Source organism: Zea mays, chromosome 4 (assembly GCF_902167145.1).
Source record: "Zea mays cultivar B73 chromosome 4, Zm-B73-REFERENCE-NAM-5.0, whole genome shotgun sequence".
Taxonomy (NCBI): domain Eukaryota; kingdom Viridiplantae; phylum Streptophyta; class Magnoliopsida; order Poales; family Poaceae; genus Zea; species Zea mays.
This window is the reverse complement of record NC_050099.1, coordinates 224,719,231-224,743,247: the sequence shown is the minus strand read 5'-3', so window position 1 is coordinate 224,743,247 and position 24,017 is coordinate 224,719,231. Positions and strand designations below refer to the sequence as shown.

Here is a 24,017-nt window from a genome sequence, read left to right as displayed (position 1 = left end):
ATATTGTATCAAACCACTTCATGTCTGTGTATTTTGGGTAATTCCGCGAGTACCGGGTAACATTACCTAAACTAGCTAAACTAAATTCGAGTTTATATAATTATTACCTAAAATTATGATAGGATTTTTTGGATTCGAGTAATTCAGATTCGGGATTTAGATATAGGGTATTTTGCACATCCCGGCAGGCTGCCCGCGTGACGCACCCGCGGAAGCCCGAACCCGGCAACGGAAACTAACACCTCACCTCACGCCGTCGCATCGCACGCACAGGCTGCCCCGATTCGTTTGGAGTTTGGACTTCCTTCCGCCTCCCCGACCGCGGCTGTTGCAACGATCCAACCCCACCTCCCGCCGCCACCGCCCCCGCCCCCACCCCCGCGCCTTCGTCGTCAAGGCCGGGGTTCCTGCGGCCGCGTCTCCCTCCCCTCGCCCGTACCCACACTTGATTAACGTGTCAGCTCGCTACCGGAGGCCCTCGCCAACTCGACTCGTACTCCCGTTCCCGGCGGCGATCCGGCCGGCACCGGAACCCTAGGGTTCCAACGAAGCAGGTAGTTGACCGTCCCTCGTGCGGGGGCCTCTCTCCTCTTTTCTGCTCCTTCTGTTGGATCAGGATTCGGGACGGGCGGTGCGTCCATCCGCACCCTTTCGCCCGCTCGAAAGGATGGGAGCAGACGAGCAGTTCCTCTGCCCGAATTTTGTTTTGGGCCCGCTGCCGTGATTTTGGTTCCATGCGCTTATATCATGTTCTTCTGGTAGCTGTGCGCTTATTGTAATGTAGTTTTCTATCTTTGTTTTGGCTGGTTATTTAGCTTATCCAAGTAGCATCTATCATGACTTGGCCTTGGCCAGCGCTACCTGATGTATGTAGCTAATGCTATTTTATTATACTTAGCAATAAGGTAGTATCTAGTTGCCAGATGTTGCATTTGGCAAGTCCAATAAGATGATGGGTATGGTCTTAGGGGGTGTTTGTTTGGGATTATAATCTGCCCAGATTATATAATCCAACATATTTTGAAAGTCCAACATATTTTGAACTTTCAAAATAGGAACAATTGGATCTATACCATTAAAAGATCCAAACTTTAGATATATACCATGGACCCCACATGTCATTGACTCATGTGGACCCACATGTAAGTGAGATAGTAATGGTATGGATCCAAAGTGGTGATCTTTTAATGGTATGGATCCAAATTTCCCTTCAAAATATGTTGGATTATATAATCTGGACAGATTATAATCCCAAACAAACACCCCCTTAGTCTTACATAATTTTATGTAGTCTCATATGATTCGGTTGTTTTCAACATCTTACACAAACATTCCGTGATTACACTCAACGGCGGAGCGCCCTGTATGGCGTGCTATGGCTCACGCCATACTTTGGCCCGCCTGTCTTCTTCTTCGTTGTCTCTCTCAACCTCACCTAGTCTCCTGCACGCCGCACCACGTACTCCCGCAGCCCGCTTCTCTGCTGCCAACAGCCACTGTTCCAGCTCCCCTCTCCAGCTTCTCCTAGCCTGCTTCTCCATTTGCGGCTCGTCCGCTCTGGCGCAGCGCTCCACCCTCCAGTCTCCAGCTCCCATGTATGGTGTGCGCAACTGCGCCGTGCGGCTGCCGGCCTCAGACCGCAGCCCTCCTCGGCGTCCTCGCACTCGCGCGGCGGTCCTCCTCAGTGTATGCGCTCTTGCGCGTCGTGTCCGTGCGGCGGCCCTCAGCGTTCCTCCCTCCCCAACCAGCAGTGGTCCAGGCAACGGCCATCCTCTCCTCTCTGTCCAGCCGTACCTTGTTTCTTGGTTGCGCTCTGCTACTGATTACACTCCTTGTGAATGGATCAGTTTATGTACTACCATAATGATTTCTACATGAAAGGAACTCGTGCAAATGCATCTGTTCATATGTTACCGTGCATAAATTTTCTTTCTCACAGCACGTTTTGCTTGAACGGTACTTCAAGCTTGCATTAGTTCATTTCTGAGCGAAAACTACACACACACAATGACACGCACATGCTAGGCAGCTTTGCGAGATAGACGTGGTCGGGTGGGGGTGGCCAGGTGGGGATAGGGTTTTCATCCTTCTTGGGCTGTGTATTGGGCTGGGCCGTATCCAATTTGGTCCAGTATGTATCCAGAGCTGTATTGTGCATGAATAGGAAGAAAGAAAAACGTGGATACGGGAGGGAAACGCCTCCGTGAAGTATCTGAGGTGTATCTGTATCGGATACATGTCAGATATGGGATACAGCCTCAAGGTGGAGTATCTGTGCTACATAGCTACCTAGTTATACCTTTGTTCACTCGTCATGGCAAAACCTGTGCAAATTGTGTGCAATACAAATGTCAAGTAGCACTTTTTGCAACATTTTTCTACTTTATGACTTTATTTGGTTGATATAATACAAATTCTGATCTAGATATGTGGCATATGCCTTAGTGACAGACATTTTATGCAGGGCATCAGAATCTTTAGATACAACTCCAATATTAGATATCAATGTATGCAGATCTTCATATATATATATATATATGTATGTGTGTATTATATATATATATATATATATATATATATATATATATATATATATATATATATATATATATATATATGTTCTGTGTTATACTGGTATTTGCCAACAATGTACTTGGGTCTTTATATGTATTTGCAATATTATACATCCATTTACATAGTGCTCCATGTGTTTAAGATAATTGTGACCTTAATGTCATGGTATGATGATGAGCTACTCAGCTTTTTAAGTATTTGTTCTCTAACAGTTTGTCACAAGTAACCAGTGCAATTCATTTGATAGCTTTCTTACTTATACTTGACCCAGCGTTATTTCTGGGTTCCATTATAGGAAATTAGGAATGATGAGTCATCAACAGCAAATTGCCCCTCCTAGTAGGGGTTCTGTGAATGGATTCCCCCATCTAAAGCTGGATAGGGTGGGTAGTGGAAGGCATGAAAGTAAAATCGTGAGGTCATCATCTGGCGGTTTTACCAATTCAGGTAAACATCACATCTTATATTAAATGGTTTAATGCTTCAACATTTATGAGCCATTGTTGATAATGTTTTCTATTGATAAGGAAATGACATCAAACTAGGGCATGGAAGCCATTCGAGGGACCGACTAATCTATGTTCTAACACAACTTATTGGGCATCATGTCAACGTGCATGTGAAAAATGGCTCTATAATATCTGGAATTTTCCATGCAACAAACTCTGACAAAGACTTCGGTACACCTCTATCTCTTTTTTCTCAGTTCCTGACGTAGCTTTTAAGAATCCTTTAAAGTTTTCTATTCGAGCACTGTTTCCTGAATTGTATTGTCATATTCCTTTCAATTCTTAACTTCAAGATTCTCCTACAGGAGTAGTCTTAAAAATGGCTCAGGTCATAAAGGATGGTTCTGCCAGAGGACAAAGATTTGCTTCTGATGTTGTAAAGAAACCTGAGACTATGATAATACCAGCAAGGGAGCTTGTACAAGTTTTTGCCAAGGTTTCTTTCTCCATTCTTGTTTTTCTTGTCTATGGTTTGCAAATTTTTTTACATAGAAGGGCAGGCCTGCTGCAGTGGTGAGAGCTTTTTCACTGAGTCACCAGGTCGCGAGTTCGAACTTCGAAGCAACCTCTCTGCATTTGTGGGGGAGGCTTGCCTCCCTTTATCCCTTCTCTAGACCCACTCATGTGGGAGCCTTTGGCACTGGGTCTGCACTATGGTTTGCAAATTTTTTTATTTTTTTATTCCTTCTAATTATTAGTTTGATTGATTTCTGTGGGGGTACTTTTGATGTGTTCATGGATTGAATTGACAAGGTGTCATGAATTATTATCCCATTGATATGCCATTAATGTAATTATGTAGTGACTACCCAATATGAATTGTCAGGATGTAGCACTTGGCGGTGATGAGCTGCCAAAAGGTCCTGGTCATGACAAAAGGAAGGACTTGCTGATTGATTCTGCCATTTCCCGCTCTCATTACCTTGAAGAGAGGGAACTTGAGCGCTGGGCACCAGATGAAGGAGATTCAGAGTGTATCGAACTGGAGAAGTATGACAGAAAGGGAAATAGGTATTTGATGTACTGAAGCAATATAAGTCTTTTCCTCTCATCCTTTAACTGCAATAACCAACCACCTTAGTCATTGAAATGTACGATTGTGAGTTAAGCAAGTATTCTGCTTATCAGCTTCCGTTGATTGTTTCTCATGCTCATATATTGTATAATTTAGTTCCAGAGCAGCAAAAAGTGGCCCAAGCATGACATAATAAACTATGAAAATGTGGACTGTGTTGGAATATAAGTGAATTGTCCATCTCTCCCCATCAGCTTATGTTTTTGGGTTGAACTAGTTGGTGCATGCAACTCAATATGGTGTTCGAATCCTGATTAGCGAGCCGAGTTGGTTAGGTGGTCTAAGTAGCACTCAGGTCCTGGTTCGACTCCCCGTGGGAGCGAATTTCAGGCCGTGGTTAAAAAAATCCCTTCATTTGTCCCACGCCAAAGCACAGGTCTAAGGCTCGGTCCCGGTCGCGGTCGTTTCTCACATGGGCTACGGTGCCGCTGTATATGGGTTGGGCAGGGGTTCAGGGGTTTTCTCGACCTGCGGGAGAAGGTCTTCTTAATACAATGCCCGGGGCTGTCTTACCCCTCGCAGGTCGAGATTTTTTTGATTAGCACAATTACATAAAATAATTGTTTCTCGCTCTTATTCCATGTCTGAGGCTTGATGGAGCCGGGAGCGTCCACGTAGGGAGTGTTGGAACATAAGTGAATTGCATGCCTCTTCCCATCAGCTTAATTTTTTGGGTTGAACTAGTCGAGTAGTCGGTACATGCAACTCAGTAGACTAGATGGTAATGTTGAACATCAATATGCGATTTCATCATTGTAAGCACCTTATGTTTGTAGTTTGATGTCCTAAGTGCTTGCATCGATAGAACTACTGCTGAAACATCTCTGACATTATTTGCTTTGGTTGTACACGGCTGCATGATATAACAATCCATAGATTTGCAGGAGCTGGGATCAGTTCGAAACCAATGCAGCCTTGTTTGGGGTAAAGAGTACATTCAATGAAGAAATTTATACCACAAAGCTTGAGAGAGGTCCTCATATGAGAGAGCTTGAAAAGCATGCTTCGAGAATAGCTAGAGAAATAGAAGGAGAAGATACCAAAGATATTCATCTTGCAGAGGTAAGCCTAGGCTTCTGTTTTTGGTCTGAATGTTGCAAGTATAATGAAGACTGAAGTGCATAAAAATATAGTATACAGGCACATTCTTAGCATTTAAAATCTTAAGTATTGTGATTATGTCTGCAGGAGAGAGGCTTATTCCTGGGTGATGACTTGGACCATGATGAAGAGATAAAATATTCAGCAGTGCGTAGAGACACCGATAACAGCAAGTACAAGCCACCATTTACTAATGTCCCAAGCAGTACATACCAAGTTGATTTGTTTAACAGGACAGTCAATATTGTTCCCAAGGATTTGCTGGGATGTTCATCAACAATGGTACATAAGTATAGTACTCCATAGAGTCTTCCAAGATATACTTTGGCCACTAATCTTGCTTGCAATATGTTATCAATTACTACAAAGTTAATGCTAATTATGGTTATGGCAACATTTGTGAAATAAGAATCTATTGATGCATCTTTTGTGCATTGAACATACATATATTTTTAATAATTGATGGTCAAAGTACACTATGCCCCTGTTTGTTTCGGCTTTTCGCAGCTTCTGACCACCAAAAGTTGCTGCGGACTGCCAAACACTCGGCTTTTCAGCCAGCTTCTATAAAATTCATTTGGGTAAAAACCATTCAAAATCAACATAAACAGATAATCGGTTGAGTCGTCGCAATAGTAGTAATCCGTTACATTATAGATCCTGAGCCCTATGGACAACTTTATCTTCCTCTGCACGTAATCCTAATGATACTCAGATTTTCTACACAGCCAGATTCTCCCCACAACTAGATTTTCAGAAAAGCTGGTCAGAAAAAAGCTGAACCAAACAGGCCCTATATTGTGACATTGGGGAAGTATTGTTTTTAGGTGTTAGTCTACTGTGCAACTTTGCTGGTTTTTTTTGCTGTAAGTTTGACTTGATAGTTGATATATTCTAAAAAACATGGAATGTAAGAGTATAAGACTACGAGGTCTTGCTTTTTCCATGTTTCTTTTATCTTGAAGAAACCTTGGGGAGTGTTTGCCTTTTATCAACAATATTTCCATTCTATTCTATGAGAATCTTACAAGTCAAATTACATTTTTGTTAAGAGCCTTTTGTTTCCAGAGAGTAGTTATTCTATGATCTGATTGACGCACTACATTCATAAACAATAGCAATCTAATGCAATATTTCGAAGCATGACATCTGCACTTTTTTTGGTTTGTTTCTTTGATGTTCAGGATGAAGAATCATCATCCCACATATTTGATGATATTGATGCATCTGCCACTATTCAAACCAATAGCGTTAGACAGCCAACATCTGATTACCTTCCAGATAGACTCTCGTCCAATGATGAAAACAGGTACTGAATGCTCTTCACCTGGGTTGTTCAGTCTTCAATTATGTCATTATGTGCATATGATTTAATGTAAGATCTGTATATAATAGTAGCTGATTTCAAGGCGGTTCCAATGATCTCATGTTACTTGTTGCAGGTACTATCTCCCATGATGAAGTTTCTATTTATTGTTGACCAGTAGCTAAACTCAATCTAGCCAGCTGCATATCGATTTAGCTTTAGTTAGGGGGTGTTTGGGACTGCTCCAGGTTCCAGCTCCAACGTGTTGTAGTTTATAATTTAAATTTAAATAGTTAAAAAATATTTTTAATCTAAAGAATACATGGAATGACCTACCTAAATGTCTTACAAAAGTTCACAACTTCAGCTCCACGATTTTCTGGAGCACCTTATGACCTGCTTCACTAACTCTACCAAATTTTATGGAGCTGGAGCAGTCCCAAACACCCCCTTAGTCTGAGCTCAAGCTCTATTTTCATTAGCGATCTGCTTTCAAATGAAAGTCTATCCTGACTTGCTTAGGACTAAATATCATTTCTTGTTCGTCTACTTTCAATTGTATCCAAGCTGGTTTCAAATCTTGTCATGTTCATACCCCTAATCCCTTGTCAATTCACCAGCAATGGTATTTGGTGCTTGTTAATCCTCTGGGAGACCACCAGGTTTATACTTGTTATTTGAAGAAGGGTAACATATTCCGCAAAAATGATTCAATTGTATGCTTATTAAGGCAGTAAGGTGAGCGCCTGAGCGGTAAAGCCTAAGGCGAGGCGACACCTTAATTGTATAGATAGATATAAAAATAGTCCAAATATTTTTTTATATATCACTAATTCAAAGTTAATAAGCAAGTTAGCATAGTTGTAAGGCCTAGTAGGCCCATTTCAGCCTAGTAGAAGAGAGAAACAGGAAAATAAGGAAAAAGGAAGCCCATAACCAGTCAGCCCAGCCCAACACAAATTTTTATGGCTAAAACCTCACCAGCCACCACACACATCTCAGCTGCCAGCAGCTCTCGCCCTCCCCCACAGCTATCCTTCTCCCTCCCCTGCAGCTCTCCTTCCTCCTCTGCTGGCTGGCTCGGGCCATGCGCTGTGCCCTGAGCACCGCCACTGATACGCCCTGCACCTTGACCTGCATGCCGCCGCTACGCCCTGCGTGCCACCCGCCACCTCATCCTCCTGCCGTTTTCACAAGGCGTCACCCTGCGGACGCCTCACAAACGCCCCACGCCTAAGGTGACACTTTATGCGCCTGAGTAAGGCGCGGAGGACGCCTCACCTGGCTGGCACACCTTACCGCTTAAGTGTCGCTAAGGCAAAACCTTAATAAGCACGTGCATGCTAATAACTAACCCCGGTTTGTGTACAAGGTTCGACCCTTATAATAAACAAGAGTTCATAGATGCTATGCTTTAGTCTAACCAATTGCTCCAAGGCCTGTTGCTCTTGCTGCTTTTGAAATGTTTTCTATTGTATAACTTATATTACTTAACCATTACAATCCTAATGATAATCTATTGATTTATGCTAACATTAAAAGTACGCTTTTCTGGGCTGGCCATATGTAGTTGGTATCTCCTGTGTCTGTTGAAACTGTACTTATTGAATGATAAACAACTGCGCAGCAGATGTGTGGTCTGCTTAGCCCATCCAAAGTGTGAACTTTAATGAAACTGTGTTGAAGCATGTTTTGTAATTTGTATGTAATGTAAGTAGTATCAAAACCTACATTTTCTTAGATTTACACATGTTTTCACTGTTAGAGATGGGAATACACAACCCTCATGTAATAAGAAATATTAAACAGGAAATAGGCGAAAGGGTCTCTAACCGAGTTGGTTAGGTGGTCTGAGTAGCACTCCTCATGTCGTGGGAGCGAATTTTCAGGTTGTGGTTAAAAAAATCCCCTCGTCTGTCCCACGCCAAAGCACAGGTCTAAGGCTCGGTCCCGATCGCGGTCGTTCTCACATGGGCTACGGTGCCGCTGTGTATGGGTGGGGCATGGGTTCGGGGGTTTTGTCAGTTGGAATGGAAAACCCTAACCCTAATAGGGTGGGCAGTGTAATAATAGACCACCAAACAATTGGGCCAGGCCCATTACAAGGGAACACAGGACATGTATCTAACACCCCCTGCAGTCACAACTCTATCCTGTACAGATGTTGAGACTGGACCGAAAGTCTAGGATAGGAATACACTGGATGGTAGCCCCTTGGTGAAGATGTCGGCGAACTGCAGCGTGGTGGGGACGCTGAGGACCCGAACGTTGCCTGCGGCGACACGCTCCCGGATGAAGTGCAGGTCGATCTCCACATGCTTCGTGCGCTGGTGCTGCACGGGATTAGTGGAGAGGTAGACGGCGTTGACGTTGTCGCAATAGACTAGGGTGGCGCGCTGAAGGGGCTTAGAGCTCGTGGAGGAGCTGGCGCATCCAGGAAGCCTCTGCCACACCGTTGGCCACAACGTGGTATTCGGCCTCTGCGCTGGAGCGGGAGATGACGGGCTGCTGCTTGGCGGCCCAAGAGACGAGGTTGGCGCCCAGGAACACGGCATAGCCCGAAGTGGACCTGCGTGTGTCGGGGCAGCCGACCCAGTCAGTGTCGGTGTAGACCACAAGATCCAACGTCGAGGATGGCGGAGGAGGAGGCCGTAGTCGAGAGAGCCCCGGAGGTATCGCAGAATCCGCTTGAGAGCGGTGAGGTAGCCATCCGAAGTCAGCTTGTGGTGAAACAGCCGCTTGCCGGTGACCACATTGGTGCCGGGTGGACGCGCGGCACCAGGTCCCAGGTGTGGTTGGCCAGTAGGGCCACGTACTCCTCCATGGTCTGACGCCAGTTTGGGTCAGCGAGGGTGGTGCGAATGGAGGAGGGGACCGGGGAGGCGTCCGGTGGAGTAGTGGTCGTATCAGCGGCCAGGATCAACCTATCGACAGGCCGAAGAACACCGGCAGCGCGGTGAGTCACCATTGGGTGAATGTGTCCGGGGTCGCGGTGAATTGCGACCGGGTGGTACACCAACGGCTCAGGGGCCACTAGCGTGGCCAGCCTGCGGCGATAATAAACGACGGTGGGGTCGGCGAATCGGGCCGCACTCGTTGAGGGGCCCGAGTTTGTGGGCGCCGACGGAGGAGCGCTCCCGCGGCGGTGGTAGACGAGGGCAGGGTCAGCGAAGCGGTTCTCGCTCGTCGACGGGGCCAGAGTAGCCGGGGCCGCACGTGGCACAGGCGTGGTTGGCGGGGCCGCGCGTGGCGCAGGTGGGGTCGACGGAGCTGCACATGGCGCTGGTAGGGTCGACGGGGCCGCGTGTGGCGCATGCAGACGTGCGAGCGGGGGCATCGAGACCACATGTGGCATGGACGGGGTCGACGGGGCCGCGTGCGAGTGCGGTGAAGCTGCGTGAGGTGCTGGCAACGGTGCGAGGCAAGGTGCCTGAGAAGGATGGGTACTCGGATCAGATTCAAGGAGGGAGTCGAGATCGGTGGGTGGGGAGGAGCCAGCAAGGGGAAACACATCTTCGTCGAAAACAACATAACGAGAGATGATGCGATGGGAGGTGAGGTCAAGACAACGATACCCCTTATGGTGAGGAGAGTAGCCAAGGAAGAGGCAGCGAGTGGAGCGTGGAGACAACTTATGGGGAGCAGTAGCGGAAGTGTTAGGGTAGCAGGCACATCTGAACACGCGAAGGTGGTCGTAGGAGGGGGCTGTGCCGTACAGGGGGAAGTAGGGGGTGGGGTGGCTCACCGCCTTCGATGGGAGGCGGTTGAGGAGGTGGGTGGCGGTGTGCAGGGCCTCTGCCCAGTAGCTGGCAGGGAGAGACGCCTGGAAGAGAAGGTAGCGGATCATGTTGGTGGTGGTGCGAATCATGCGCTTTGCCCGACCGTTCTGGACGGAGGTGTAGGGGCACGAGAGACGGACGGAGGTGTAGGGGCACGAGAGACGCAACTGAACACCATTGGTGAGGAAGAATGACCGAGAGGCGTGGTTGTCAAACTCGCGTCCGTTGTCGCACTGCAGTGCACGGACCGGGCGACGAAACTGGGTGGAGACCCAGGCGAAGAAGTGAGTGAGGGTGGTGAATGTGTCGGATTTCAGCCGAAGGGGGAAAGTCCAAAGAAAATGGGAGTAGTCGTCCAGAATGACCAGGTAGTATTTGTAGCCAGAGAGGCTGAGGACAGGAGACGTCCAGAGATCACAGTGGACAAGATCAAAGGCCTGAACAGCCTTGGACGTGGAAGTGGAAAAAGGAAGATAGGAGCGACGACCGAGCTGACAAGCATGACAGGCGCTCAGAAGAGCCCTGAGTATAGGATATGTCTGAGTGGCTGGAAAGCTGGGACATTACGTCAGGTCCAGGGTGCCCGAGGCGACGCTGCCAAATGGCGGAGGAGGTGGTGGTAGTAGCAAGAGTATGTGGTGGTAGTAGTAAGTGCAGGAGATGAGGCTACTCTGATGGGGGGAGTGGAGGGCAAGTGAAGAGAATAGAGGGGTCGGAGCTGTCACAGCGAGCAATCACAACATGTGTGGGAAGGTGGCGTATGGTGAGTCCCCAGGGGTCGAACTCCATAGAACAGTGGTTGTCACTAGTAAAGCGACGAATCGAGAGGAGGGGATGAGTCAGACCGGGAGCAACAAGGACGTCGTTAAAGCAGAATGGTCCTGGAAGAACCGATGCACCTACTGAGGTGATCGAGAGGGTGGAACGGCCTACGCCGATGGAGGAAGGATGTGAGGGGTGTGGTGGATGGGAGTGGAATAACGAACTAGTTATGGGAGTAGTGTGGAAGGAGGCTCCAGAGTCGACCACCCAATCGGTGGGAGAGGGAGACAGTGGGGAGGCTGCAGGGTGTGCGACACTGTTATTAAAACGTCGAGCAGTAAAACGTGATTAGGGACTAAAACATCCGCACGTTTTAAGAAAATGGTCTAGAACGTCCATTTTGGACATTTAGGCGTTCTATGGACGCTCTAGATGTTAATGGGCCTTTAGCCGTCCTCAAACCCTAAATTCTAGGCCACCAGCCACCTTGCCGTCCTCAGCCGCTACCGTCGTGCGTCGTCCTCAGCCGCTACCGTCGTCCAGAGCCGCCAGTCGCCAGGTACGCCGCTGTCCCCCCTCCTCCCTCCTCCCTCTTCCCTCCGCCCACAGTCCAAAGTCCAGTGCACCGCCGTCGCTCCAAAGTCTAGTGCGCCGCCATCGCCAGTGCTCCAGAGCCGCCAGCCTCCAGTGCTCTGCGCCTCTGCCTCACCTCTGTGCTGCTCTGCCTCATTGCGCTGCTCCCAGCCAGTAGCCGCTGCCCACTGCCCAGTGTTGAGCAAGACACCAGTGCGCAAGCCTCACCTGTCACTGCGCTGCTCTACTCTGCCTCACTTCTGCTGAGCAAGACTAGCAAGCCTCACAATGAATTTCAATAGTGGAAAAGATGGTGATGATCAAGGCGTGGCTGCTCATGGTCTTAATATTGATGAGTTCGATGATGGTTACTAAACATGCATAAAAGTTGTAACTTGTGTGGTTGAACTTGTGTTGTTGAACTTGATCTGTTTCTTTTTATGCTAATGCTATTTGGTTTGTGAACTCAACTTGTGTATGAACTTATTCTATATTTGAAATTCTATATCAAGTCTGAAAAGACGTTTCAACGTTCGTTTAAACGTTTAAACGTTGAAAAGTTGGTTCATAACGTTTTAACGTTTTACCGCTTTAATAACCTTGGTGTGCGGAAAGAGCCAGAGGAGGAGCTCTGACGTGGTTACTGGGAAGGGAGGGAGACAACGGGGGCTCGATCGCTAGGGAGGCGATCAAAGCACGTGGGAAGACAAGCGGTCCAGGCATGTGACGACCCGCCTGAGGATGTAGCTCGACGCAGTCTCGGAGAACAGGGTTCCAGGCCGGATTGAAGGACACAAAAGTGCCTCGGACAAGCTGGCCGTCGTAAAGTAAGACGCGCATAGTGATCCCGTCGGAACCAGGCGGAGCTAGGAAGGAGGGGGTGCTAGCAGCCAATACGAAGGTGGGGCCGAAGGGGCCAGGTGCAACGGGAGAAGTGGAAGGTACGAGTGCTGCAGTCAGAGGAGTAGGGGCAAGGACGGATGGGGGCAGGTCGTACGTGGTGGCGCCGTAGGAGTAGGGGATGGGTACCGCCATGGAGGGAGCAGTGACGCGCCGAGCGCACGGAGGCGAGAGGCAAGGAGTGGACGACCGAGGCACGAGTGAGGCTGGGGGCTGTAGCTGCTCCGACGATGGGCGGCGACGGCGGAGCAGCACAGGGCGGGGAGAGGGCCGCCTACCGGCGGTGTTGCAGGGGGGCTGCACGGGGTAGGGGCGCGACGGCTGGGCGCGGTTGGCCGGAGCAGCAGCAAAGGCTAGAACGAGGCTGCGAAGCCTGCGAGGGGCTGGTGCAGCGGTGGCCGATGCGGGCTTGCGGCATGCCTAGGGGGGTGAAGACACACAGGCAGCGCCAGTGCCGGCCGCTTGGAGCGCTAGAGTGGACGAGCAGGTCCGGCCTTCCGCCCAAGGGAGAAGGCGAGGGCAGAGTAGGGCTAGTGTGCTGCCGCCGTGACCTTGACCTGGAGTCCCGCCACCGCGGCGGCGGCCTGGAGAGGGTCTCGGTGGCGCGGATCCGGCGGGTCTGGATGCCCGACGGCGTGGGGAGGCGCGATAGCGCGATGGCCAGCAGGTGGCGCGGCTGCTGGCTCGACCTGCAGCGCTAGCGGGTGGAAGGGGAGCAGCAGCGGGGGAGGAAGGGGAGGGCCGACGGCCGGTGGCCGGAGAGATGCCCGGGGGTCCGACGACGGCTGTGGGGTGGGTTGGGAGAAGGTAAAACTGGTTCTGGTACCAAGTTGGAATGAAAAACCCTAACCCTAATAGGGTGGACAATGTATTAATAGACCACCAAACAACTGGGCCAGGCCCATTACAAGGGAACACGGGACATGTATCTAACATTGTCGACCTGCATGAGAAGGTCTTCTTGTTATAATGCCGTGGGGGCAGTCTTAACCCCCGCAGGTCGAGTTTTTAAACAGGAAATAGAACAGAACAGGGTATTTTTTTAAAATGGAAATTGTTTGTTCATTTGCCAATGTCTAGTCACATACATTGATGGGGAACAAACATATTTTTGGGCTTGCTAATTAGCATGCGCACCACCGACTTAGCAATATTTTTTTTTATCTTGCATACATGCTGTTGTACATATCTGATTTTTGGTTTGCTATGCTAACTAACTTTGACTTCAGGGTTCAGCCAAAATTTGAAACTCTGGATAACACTAGAGTATTTACATTGGCAACTTCAGGATGTAGACTAACCAAGCAAAGTCCTCTCTAATCATTTCTTCAAAACGCGAATTAAATCTATCAGCATAAACATCTCCAGTTGACATGTTATTTTAATGAACATTTATGATAACCTTGAAAACTCCTTCCGCGGTCTCAACTAGTGTACTATTTTGCATAATACAGATTATGTGTAAGTGTAAATGTTGTTTGGCATATAACTGCTATGCTCATTGTACTTGTTCCTCTCCTTGATCCTGTATATCAGTAGGTGGGGTTTCTGAACCGAAAATTCTAGTAATGCTCGCAAAATTAGATGGTATACACACTCTTTGAAGATTTCAACTTAATAACTTTTGACCAACAGTTAGACTAATTGTTAGCGAGCTAAATCAAATCACTCCTGAACTGGTGTGCTCCAGTGTTTACTGGTTGATCTTGACATGTTTCCGAAGTAGATCACTAGTAACATGTTTAGCACAGATGACAGCATAACTGATGCACAAAGCATATTTTACATATTGTTGTGCACCTTAGGTTGGACAGAAAGCTGAGCAAAGGGAGTAATGAAAATATGGATAAGAGAAAGTTGCAACCTGAGAATAATGTAAGTTTATGTTACTTTGTTTAATACAGTCGTCAAAAAATTTCTTCGCACACCAGAATTAAACTTGTTTTCTTTTTATTTAGCAGTTATCTGATGGTGCAAGACCTCTTATTTCTGAAGGTGAGTAGTAAATTAAGCATCAATTGGAAATTTTCTGTATTTGTAGACTTGGTGACTCATCCCATTTATCTTGATCATTTGGATGTATGTCAGCTCTCCTTTTCTTTGTGTAAGCATTGTTTCTTGGATCTAATTGCTGTTGTTTTGTCCTTTTTGCTATTTATCAATTGTATGAAGATATGATTCTAAAAGGATGGTTCCAGTATGTACATTGCATTTACGGATTGTACCTGTGCTCTGTGTGGGTGTGTGTGTGTGCGTGCTGCATGTTCATGTGTTATGCATTACATGATTTTTTAAACTTCGGGATATGTTAGATCCACTGTAATCTTATGGGGGTACCAGTTCCCCTGGGCTCCGACCAATTTATCCATTAATATGTTACGTACGAGATGTTAATTTGTAGGAGTTGTTCTTTTTTGCTACCTGGCATGTGTATTTTCTATAGTTTTGAGCTTATTTATAGCTGCAACTTAGTTCCTTCCATTAAATTCCTTTGGACTCCCTGTTCATGGTTTTTGAGACGTTGCGGCATCCTGTGGTGCTGGGGCCTGGATGCCTAGGCGATATGGTGTAGTTAAAACCCTATGGTGTCCTGCAGCGCCTGTGTACGCCTCAACGCCTTGGGACCCAAAAACCATGTTCCTGTTGTTCTTTGGCTCTACTAAATTGCAACAATCCAATAGCATAATATGTGATGCTATGTACTTCTGCAGGGTCGGATGGGCCACCCTCAAGTTCATATGCATATGAACCCTCATCTTCTGGCCAAGGATTCAAATCTCCAGAAACACCTGATTTGACAGTATCTGTCAAACATCCTTCTAAGACGGAACATGTGATTAACTCTCAAAGACCTGGTAGTTCAACATCGTCAACATCAGAGCGCATTGCTGCAAACTCAGCTGCGAGTGCTCTTGGCTTGTCACCAAGCTCTTCAATAGGATCCCTTACCTCTGAAAAATCAACTTTGAACCCTAATGCTAAGGTCTGACCGACATAAAGTTAGTTATGTTCTTTGATCACTTCTCATGATGAATCTGCTAATACCAAATCTTTTAATCTACACACCTTTTATGTATTTAATATCAAACTTAAATATGGTAGGAACCTAAAATGGTTCGTATCTGTGATGATGAGAGGTAGTACATTGTCCTTTTTTAATAATTGCATGCTTATGAACATCTGTCCATTTAGTTGTTTTTGCATTTATAAAAAATGATAGTTGTTTTTCAATCAGGAATTCAAGCTAAATCCTAATGCCAAGAGTTTCACTCCGTCAGCATCTTTGAGGCCACCACACCCTGCATCATCTGATGCATCATATTACTATACTAATAACATTCCAGCAGCACCACTTGGACCTGGTTTGCCAGTGGGCATGGGGGTGAGCCTTTGTATCACTCTTTCTTTTTCGTGTTTATTCTTTGAAAGTTTGTATGAAATAGATGGAACATGATTTCAAAAATGCAGATTGTCAAATTCTGGTCTCAGATTAATGAGTTAGTTTTCTCAGTAGACATCACTGAAGAGAGCACTAGTTTACCGACAAAAATAATTGGTCATTAAGAAGCAGTTACCTGCTTGTCAGGCACCTTATATAATGATTCTTATTGTTATTTTTAATGTAATTGTTATTGTTTTGGCCCTATAAACTCTCCAATATTAGATTTCTGAACTGGTATCTCTGGTTTCCTGAATTGTTTACGATATTAAGTAGAACCTGAAAGTTTACTGACCAGTATGTTGGTAAGATCACAATTTTGCAGACAGATATTCACTGAAACAAGTAGGCTTTCATGTCCTTTTTTTCTCTCAAAGTATCTCATGGTATGTTTGTACTCCCAATTATAAGATGTTTTGGCTTTTTTAGATAAATCATGTTAACTGTTTTGAAAAGTCAAAACGTCTTATAATTTGGAATGGAGGGAATACTATTTTATTGTTATTGAGTATTAATGAAGTGTAACTGTTTTGATTCCTTCTTTTCCTAAGGTTGTACCTCACTAGTCAAACCTCTATTCTGAATGTGCAATACGTTATAGTCATTGCATTTACATAAATTAATTTGCAGTTCCCACCGGCATATGGCACCCAGCCTGTCATGTATAATGCTCAACCTGGAGCATCACAGCAGGGTTACATGCATCCTGTTGGTCTACAGGTGAGAAAAGCTTTATTTGTAGTGAAGTTAACTTTGCATTTTTCACCTTTTAGTTCATCCCTGGATATCATGTCTTGGTGAATTGTTTAATCTGAAGTAATGCTATACTTGTTCGATTTTTTTTGCACTATCTTGAATCCTATATATTTTTTTTCTTCAGATGCTACTGGGTTCTTATGTAGGACTGACCAGTTAAATTTGATTTCAATATACTATCATGAATTGCTGTATTTTTAAGCTCTCATCCATTCTAGTAAATTATAGGACGTTTTAGCCTTCTTGGATACATAGCTTGTGCCATGCACTTAAGTCTACACAAGATATATAGTAAAAGCAATGTATCTAGAAAAACTAAAACGTCTTATACTTTGGAACGGAGGTTAGTGTTATGAACTTTTTTATTGGAGTAATACAACTTTATCCTTTCATTGTTCTTTCTTCTGTAATGTCTTCAATATTTCGATTGATTCACAAATCACAACACATCGCAATCATCAATCAAGCAGATTCACATATTTAATTTATTTGAGCACTTCAATCTAAATTGAAACTTGCTGGTGAACTGTTAATTTGCTCCAAGTTAGTGCTGGGCTAAGGTGCTGTTTAGTTCAGACGTTGTTAAGGGAATGGTAATGAGATCTCTTACCGGCGGTAATGGTTACTAGTTATAATTAGATTTGATAGTAGTATGTAGTATTACTAGAAAAAGCCCAACCGAACAGAAGTATCGGTATCTATTACCCCATGTAATTCATTTACGTTACATTTCGGCGAACCAAACACCACCTAAGTTTACTTTTTTAAACTTTTTTATATGAAGCAGTATGGGCAGCAGATGATGATGGGAGGAGGGCAGAATCGTCCTGTTTATTATTATGCGCCTGTAAGTTTAAAAAATGACTCTTGTATGCCTTTGTACATACCATGACATTGGACTACAGCAATCAGACTACTATTGTTTGAAATATGTTTTGCAGGAGATGCAACAATACAGAGGAAGAAACTTCTAGATATACTATTTTGAACTGCTGCTAGGTGAAAGTCACAACAATCCCCACAAGTGGGATAATGACCCGGCAAAAGCCGCTATTAGAATGGAAAGAACTGGTGATGATCTCCCTGACTGTCGCTCCGATTCCTTGGACAAAAAGCCCCATCGACTTTGTGTTGCTTGGTTGCCTGGTCAAAAAGCTCTTCATTGTTCTGTCACTGTTGCTCAGAAGCAGGTTGACTGGATTTTTTTTATGTTTTTTGTCAGACTTCTGTTGTAAATTAAATTGTGGGTCATCTGTTCGACCCAGAAATGACATTCATAAGGGCTAGTGTGGTGACAGAAAATTGAAGGGGATCCATAGAAGAGAATCCACTTGCTATTCAATTTTGAATAGCAAGTGGATTCTCTTCATGGATCTATTTTAATTTCTCGGTCACCAAATCAGTCCTAAATGTTTGAGATTGCCCCATATTACATTTATGTGTTCTTTGACGCTTGTTCTAATGTAAACTTTAAATGGAATTCTCAGCTGAAATGGATTAAAATTGCTGACCTATCTGCTCGTTCATACTCATGCAGAGGACGGAGAATCTCCCGTTAGTCTTTGGGATGAAGACCTGACTAGTGTTAGGGCTTACATTTAGAATATAGGAACGAGGGGTTCTATATGGCTTGCCAGTCGTGTAGTCACTGAATTGAAGATGGTGGACGGCATTGGCATCTGGTGTGGTTCTTGGTAATGGAGGGCGGTAGCTAGGAATGGCAGTCGCTGTCCTAGCGGTTCGCTTCGGCGCTTCTCGCGCTCCCTGGCTGCTGCGCTGGTGGTCGGTTGTTAGAGAGCGGCTCAGGCGAGCGGCGTAGATCGGCGGTGGAAGTAGTTGATCTGCGAGCTCAGTTGGCCGCGGCAAGGTGGGTGGACTGGATCCCGCGCACTGTGGGTCTGCCTTAGGTCACTACAAAATCGAGTTGGTTCATAATGAATTTTTGTTTTACATAAGCTCCAATCCTTTATCTAGAAGCCCAGAGACAAGCAAAGCTGAAATATATGGATTTTTGTGGTTAGTATTATTGCAATAATTTGCAACGCGTTTAAACAATTATCATATTTAAACAAAATCTAACAATGTAATATATAAAAACCGTAGCGACGCATCGGATACCTAACTAATATATATTTAAAATGTATTACCTTATTAAATGCATAACTAAATGCCTATAATAATAAAAACGCTGAGACCATTTTTACCGACCCCTTTTAACTTATGTTTATCATATTTATATTTATATACTCATGAAACAAGTATATTTATTGTTTATGTATTTATTCCTTTTTATTGCCTAGAAATGGTTAACGACATAGAAACTGGCACAAAATGCTAAAAATATAAAACCAACTATTTTAGTTTTTATTTCCTTGCTTAGAACTTTAAAAATCATCTTGATGCTATTTGTAAAATTATGAACACCTGTTGTGAATTAACTTGCTCTCTATGTGTTGGTCACCTATTAAAAGCTAACCATATTAGGGCAATACAACTGAAGGACAAAATCTTTTTCCCTTATCCTTGAAGATGTGCAGATAAGAGGATAAGGACAAAACAACAAAGAAATTAACCTGTCAAAATTGTATGTCAGTAAATAAAATGATGCCAGTTGCATTCCATATTCCTTTCTTTCTTTTCTTGTGTTCTTATCGAATATGAATGTGCATACATGAAGGATTACAAATTATTGAGTACAACTACCTTTGAAGGTCCCATAGGGCGTTTGGAGAGGTAAACACTGACCACTCTTCAAAGGCAAAGCTCTCCGGGGGTCGCATAGACTCGAGAGTAGAAATAATGTCATCCCATTTGCATAGGTACTGTTCACCTAATTATAGGGATACTAAGGCGTGCATCTTCATATGATACAAAAATGCCTCAGTTCCTACATACAATATTTATACAATTGCTATATGGTATCTCCATCTTTTTGTAGATAAGATGTGTCGTGCTCCATTCGTCTCCTCATGACCCAAGGTAAATGAAGCTTCGTTTTGCCCTTCACTTCTTATCACAGACATTCATTCACCAACGGGGCTTAATCTCATCCTTCGTAACTTGAAGCAGATGTTCAAAGTATTCAGAAACTAACTTATGAGACAAACTTAAAACAATAGGTATCATTACATGAGGACCTTTGGCAAAGCCTTCTCCCCAACACTTGTAACCTCAAAATGAAGTTAAACAAAAGATAAGTTTGAATGGTGTTAAAATGGACAATCTACCTCATGAAGTTATTTCCCCTGTTCTATGTAAATTTAAACATAACTTTGTGAAGTTTACATATCCAGTTTTTAGTAACTAAATCGAGTTGTTAATGCCCCCTGTAGTTGGAAATTATGTTGAAATATGTACTCCTCACCTCACTAAGTTAAACTTTGCACCTCCTAGCCACCACCTTTATGTTTGAATGGTTTGAAATGTTGTGTTTGTTTAATTTTTTTTGCATCATCCAAGTTCATAAGCATTTCATGATCACCTACAATCATGCCATCATTCTAATGCATGCATCCGTTTACATGATAAAGAGTGAAATTCTGGAGCCCGAAACCAAAGAACATGAGTCAGAGGGCAATCAAATTGAGGAATCCACAAAAGCACTAGGCATCCAACTAAAAATGTCCTGTATTCCCAAGTTTTGCAATGTTAACTTGATATTATTTTATATTATGGATTTCATGTGGTTTATGGTTCTGTATTTGGGTAGTAGATATGATTTCATGCATTTTACCTTCCTTGTTTTACTAACTTATGCCTTGTCCCTCATGTAGTTGGGTCAATGATTACTAGTTTATTGCTTAGTCATGCTTAAAGTGAGTCTAGTTTCATATGGGTTATAGTATGGAATCTTTATAAGCTAATCAACCACATTTCTAGAAGAGTCTTTTAATCATGATGGTAGTGTCATTTGTTGCTAAATGGAAGTTGTTGGTAAAAAGAATGTGAAACTTAAATAGGTTGTAGGGTCACGAGAGGAGTCTCGATGACATAAACCACTTGAGTTGATTAAGGACTATCCATTGTTAATGTTGGATTGAGCAACTTTTTCGTGCTACCACATAACCTTTTTAATGGAGGATGAGCTAATTACTACAATTGATCTGTACTTATGGATACGTTTCTAGGTGTGTGGTCTGAAAGGATCATGATGCCCAAGAGGAGGGGGGGGGGGGGGTGAATTAGGCTTTTCTAAACTCCCAACAAAAGTAAAACCCTAAGTATGAGCCCAACTTCACCCAACTACTAGCAACAAGCAAATACTACTAGAAAACAACAACCCTAAGTCATTACTACAAATACTAGCTAAGCAATTTCACAAAGTAAAATGCTCAAAGTAAATGCGAAATGTAAAGTAAGGGTAAGAAGACTCCTCCAATTTTTTGCCGAGGTATCAAAGAGTCGACACTCTTCCCTAGTCCTCGTTGGAGCACCCGCGCAAGGTTATCGTTCCCCTTTGGTCCTCGCAAGAACCAAGTGCTCTCTATGAGATGATCCTTTGCCACTCCGGCGCGGTGGATCCCTCACGACCACGTACAAACTTGAGTCGGGTTACCAACAAGTCCTCTAGGGTGATCACCGCACTCCAATCGCCACCAAGCCGTCTAGGTGATGCCGATCACCAAGAGTAACAAGCTATACACTTTCACTTGACCAAGAGAAGCCTAATGCATGTGGTGTGTGCTCTAGGTGGCTCTTATGCGCACTAATGATGTCCTGACTTGGGATTATGATTTTCTAATCACCTCACTAGGCTTTGTGGGACTTGCAATGCACTAGAAATGAATACACTTGAATGTGGGCAGCAAGACACTAAATGTGGCTGGTGGAGGGTGTATAAATAGCCCCAACCACCAAACTAGCTGTTGCTGGAGCTATCTGTGCATGGGCGCACTGGACAGTCTGGTGCACCAACGGTGCACTCCAACGGCTAGTTCTGATAGCTAGTCATTGCTCTGACGGCGCACCGAACAGTCCGGTGCGCCGCACTAAAATTCGGCTCTATGAACTCGTCGCTCTCGAGTTTCTCGTGGGCAGAGGGGCTACCCCTGGGGCAGGCTGGCCCCACTGTCAGGGGGCGCACCGGACAGTCTGGTGCACACCGGACAGTCCGGTGCCCCTAAGACAACAAACCATTTTTTTCCTTTGGTTTTACAAAATCATTTTTGTTCTAACTTGTGAGTGTGTTATAGAGTGACACCTAGTGATAGTTGTGAGTGTGAATGTGCACCAACACTACATTAGAATTCTCTTGGTCAAACTACTCATCACAACCCCTCTTTATAGTACAACTAAAATAAACATAGAAAACCTAATTCTATACCAAGTGTCCACAACTCCTCCGACACTCGGAATATGAAGACCTTCATCTTTTGATTTGCCTTTTTCAGCCGTCGCTTCAAGTTCTCATCTGAGGGATTGTTTTCACCATTGCAGTCTTATGTTGTCATTAATCACTAAAACCAACCAGGGGCCTAGATGCTTTCAATCTCTCCCTTTTTGGTGATTGATGACAACCCTACAAGAGTGTGAGAGTAGTTTATTTGTTTTTTAGTCAATAGTGAAGATGGTTAGTGATACTCAACAAGTTTGACAGAAAAAGTCATGTAATAGAATAGTAAGTATAAGCGCATACACAACATAAGTTTCTTGTTCACATAAGTATGAAATGAAGTCCATGAACAAGAACTGAATGACTGGTGACAACATCATAGGTGAAAACATAATACACACACATTCATTAACAAACATTCTGAGAGCATATCATAGAGTTTGTGAGTTAAACATCATACAAAAGTGGAGCTAGTACAGAGAGTATCATGCATCTATATTATATCAAAAGATCAAGAGCTCTCTCAACTAACTCCCTAACTCCCCTAGCTCTGACAACTCATATCTCTCCCCCTTTGGCATAAAACACCAAAAGGGTGACCCGAACCTACATCCCAGAAGAAGAAGAAGGAGGACATGGCGCATCAGGTCGCGGTCGAGGCAGAAGAGCAAACATGAGTAGAGTATCTGAGTCAATCTTGGATCTAGGATCTGTAGTAGAGGCTGGAGCTGGTGCTGACTCTAACGCTGGCTGCGATGCAGATCTGCTAGAGCTGGAGCAGACACAAAAACAACCACGACAGCAGTGGAGACAGCAGACGCTAGAGGCAATGGTGGCTAAGCGCTGATAGGACCGACAACCTGGGTCGAGAAGTCCAGGGTGACCAGCCTGAGTGGAGAGATGGATGGACCAAAGGAGTGGAGCTGGGGTCCGGACTGAATGGCTGGCACAACTGCAGCCTAAAGAGCTGGAGGAGGAGCAGACTGCACTGGAGGGATCAGAACACCGGTGTGTTAGAGAATATGAGCCATGAACGCCTGGTGCTCTGCACTGTCTGCTAGAAGCTGCTGCTAGATAGTGTCTTGTTGGTCCTGAATAGTCTAGAACGTAGATAGCATCCGCTCGGACAACCGTTGCTGAATGGTTGCCTACCTAGCCTGCTCTGATGCCTGACGGGCCTGCTCTGTGACCATGAGAGCCTGCTGCTGAGTGAGTGACTGAAGGATGGCAGCCAGAGCGGGGTCTATCGCTGGAGGAGCAGCCGAAGGAGTAGCACTGGAGCCACCAGCCTTGTGATCATGGGAACGAGGTGGCACAGGAGGTGGTGGCGGAATACCTAGATCCTCATCTTCATCAGAGGAAGTATCAGTAGCAGCATCCTGATCCTCAAACTGTCTGATGGCCTTGTCCTCAACCCTGATATCTGGTGCTAGTGGATCAACAGGAGCTGGAGCTGTGTCCTCAGGAGTTGGGTGGTAGAAACCAAACTACAATCTGGAGGCCTCAAGGATGGCCTAGAACTGAGAAGGCCAGATCAGGTAAGTAAATATGTGTCATAGATAGTGTGCATAAGGCAGCTGACGCCGAGCCCAAAGACCATCCAAAACTGTATCCTAAATCTCACAGATCAGGAAGTCAACAACGTCAAACTCTGAGTGAGAGATCAGAGGACCAAGGAGCCAGAGCTGGATATGAGTGGTAGCCTCTCGGTAGCCCATCCTTGGTAGCAGCGTGCACCTCATGAGCTCATATAAGAACTTCACTGCTGGAGTGAAATCTGCTAGAGAACGTCGCGACCCATTTGTGAATGGAGGTCGAAATAGGGCGGCAACGTTAGAAGTGACAGGAGCTAGTCCGCCGTGAGGGCGATGAGGAGGGTTTGAAGTGCCATAGCACAAGTTGTGAAACCTC

At 45.1% G+C, this 24,017-nt stretch overlaps 1 protein-coding gene across 4 annotated transcripts; it reads left to right on the top strand.

Annotated features, from left to right (window-relative positions):
* The first annotated feature begins 265 nt into the window (after positions 1-265).
* LOC103654662 (polyadenylate-binding protein-interacting protein 4) lies at positions 266-18,284 on the top strand. 4 transcript variants are annotated; one of them, XM_008681499.3, is made up of 15 exons: positions 266-554; positions 2,870-3,021; positions 3,102-3,254; positions 3,389-3,519; positions 3,910-4,094; positions 5,043-5,220; positions 5,347-5,541; positions 6,444-6,568; positions 14,385-14,454; positions 14,541-14,574; positions 15,291-15,562; positions 15,815-15,961; positions 16,649-16,738; positions 17,562-17,621; positions 17,716-18,284. In XM_008681499.3, exons 2-15 carry the CDS (start codon positions 2,880-2,882, stop codon positions 17,746-17,748), a joined length of 1,815 nt encoding a protein of 604 aa, XP_008679721.1. In that variant the 5' UTR covers positions 266-554; positions 2,870-2,879; the 3' UTR covers positions 17,749-18,284. The 4 variants fall into 4 exon arrangements, with proteins under 4 accessions (XP_008679721.1, XP_020408448.1, XP_008679723.1 ...); XM_020552859.3 differs by having other exon boundaries at positions 277-554; positions 14,538-14,574; XM_008681501.3 differs by having other exon boundaries at positions 282-554; positions 2,846-3,021.
* The last annotated feature ends 5,733 nt before the right edge of the window (positions 18,285-24,017 follow it).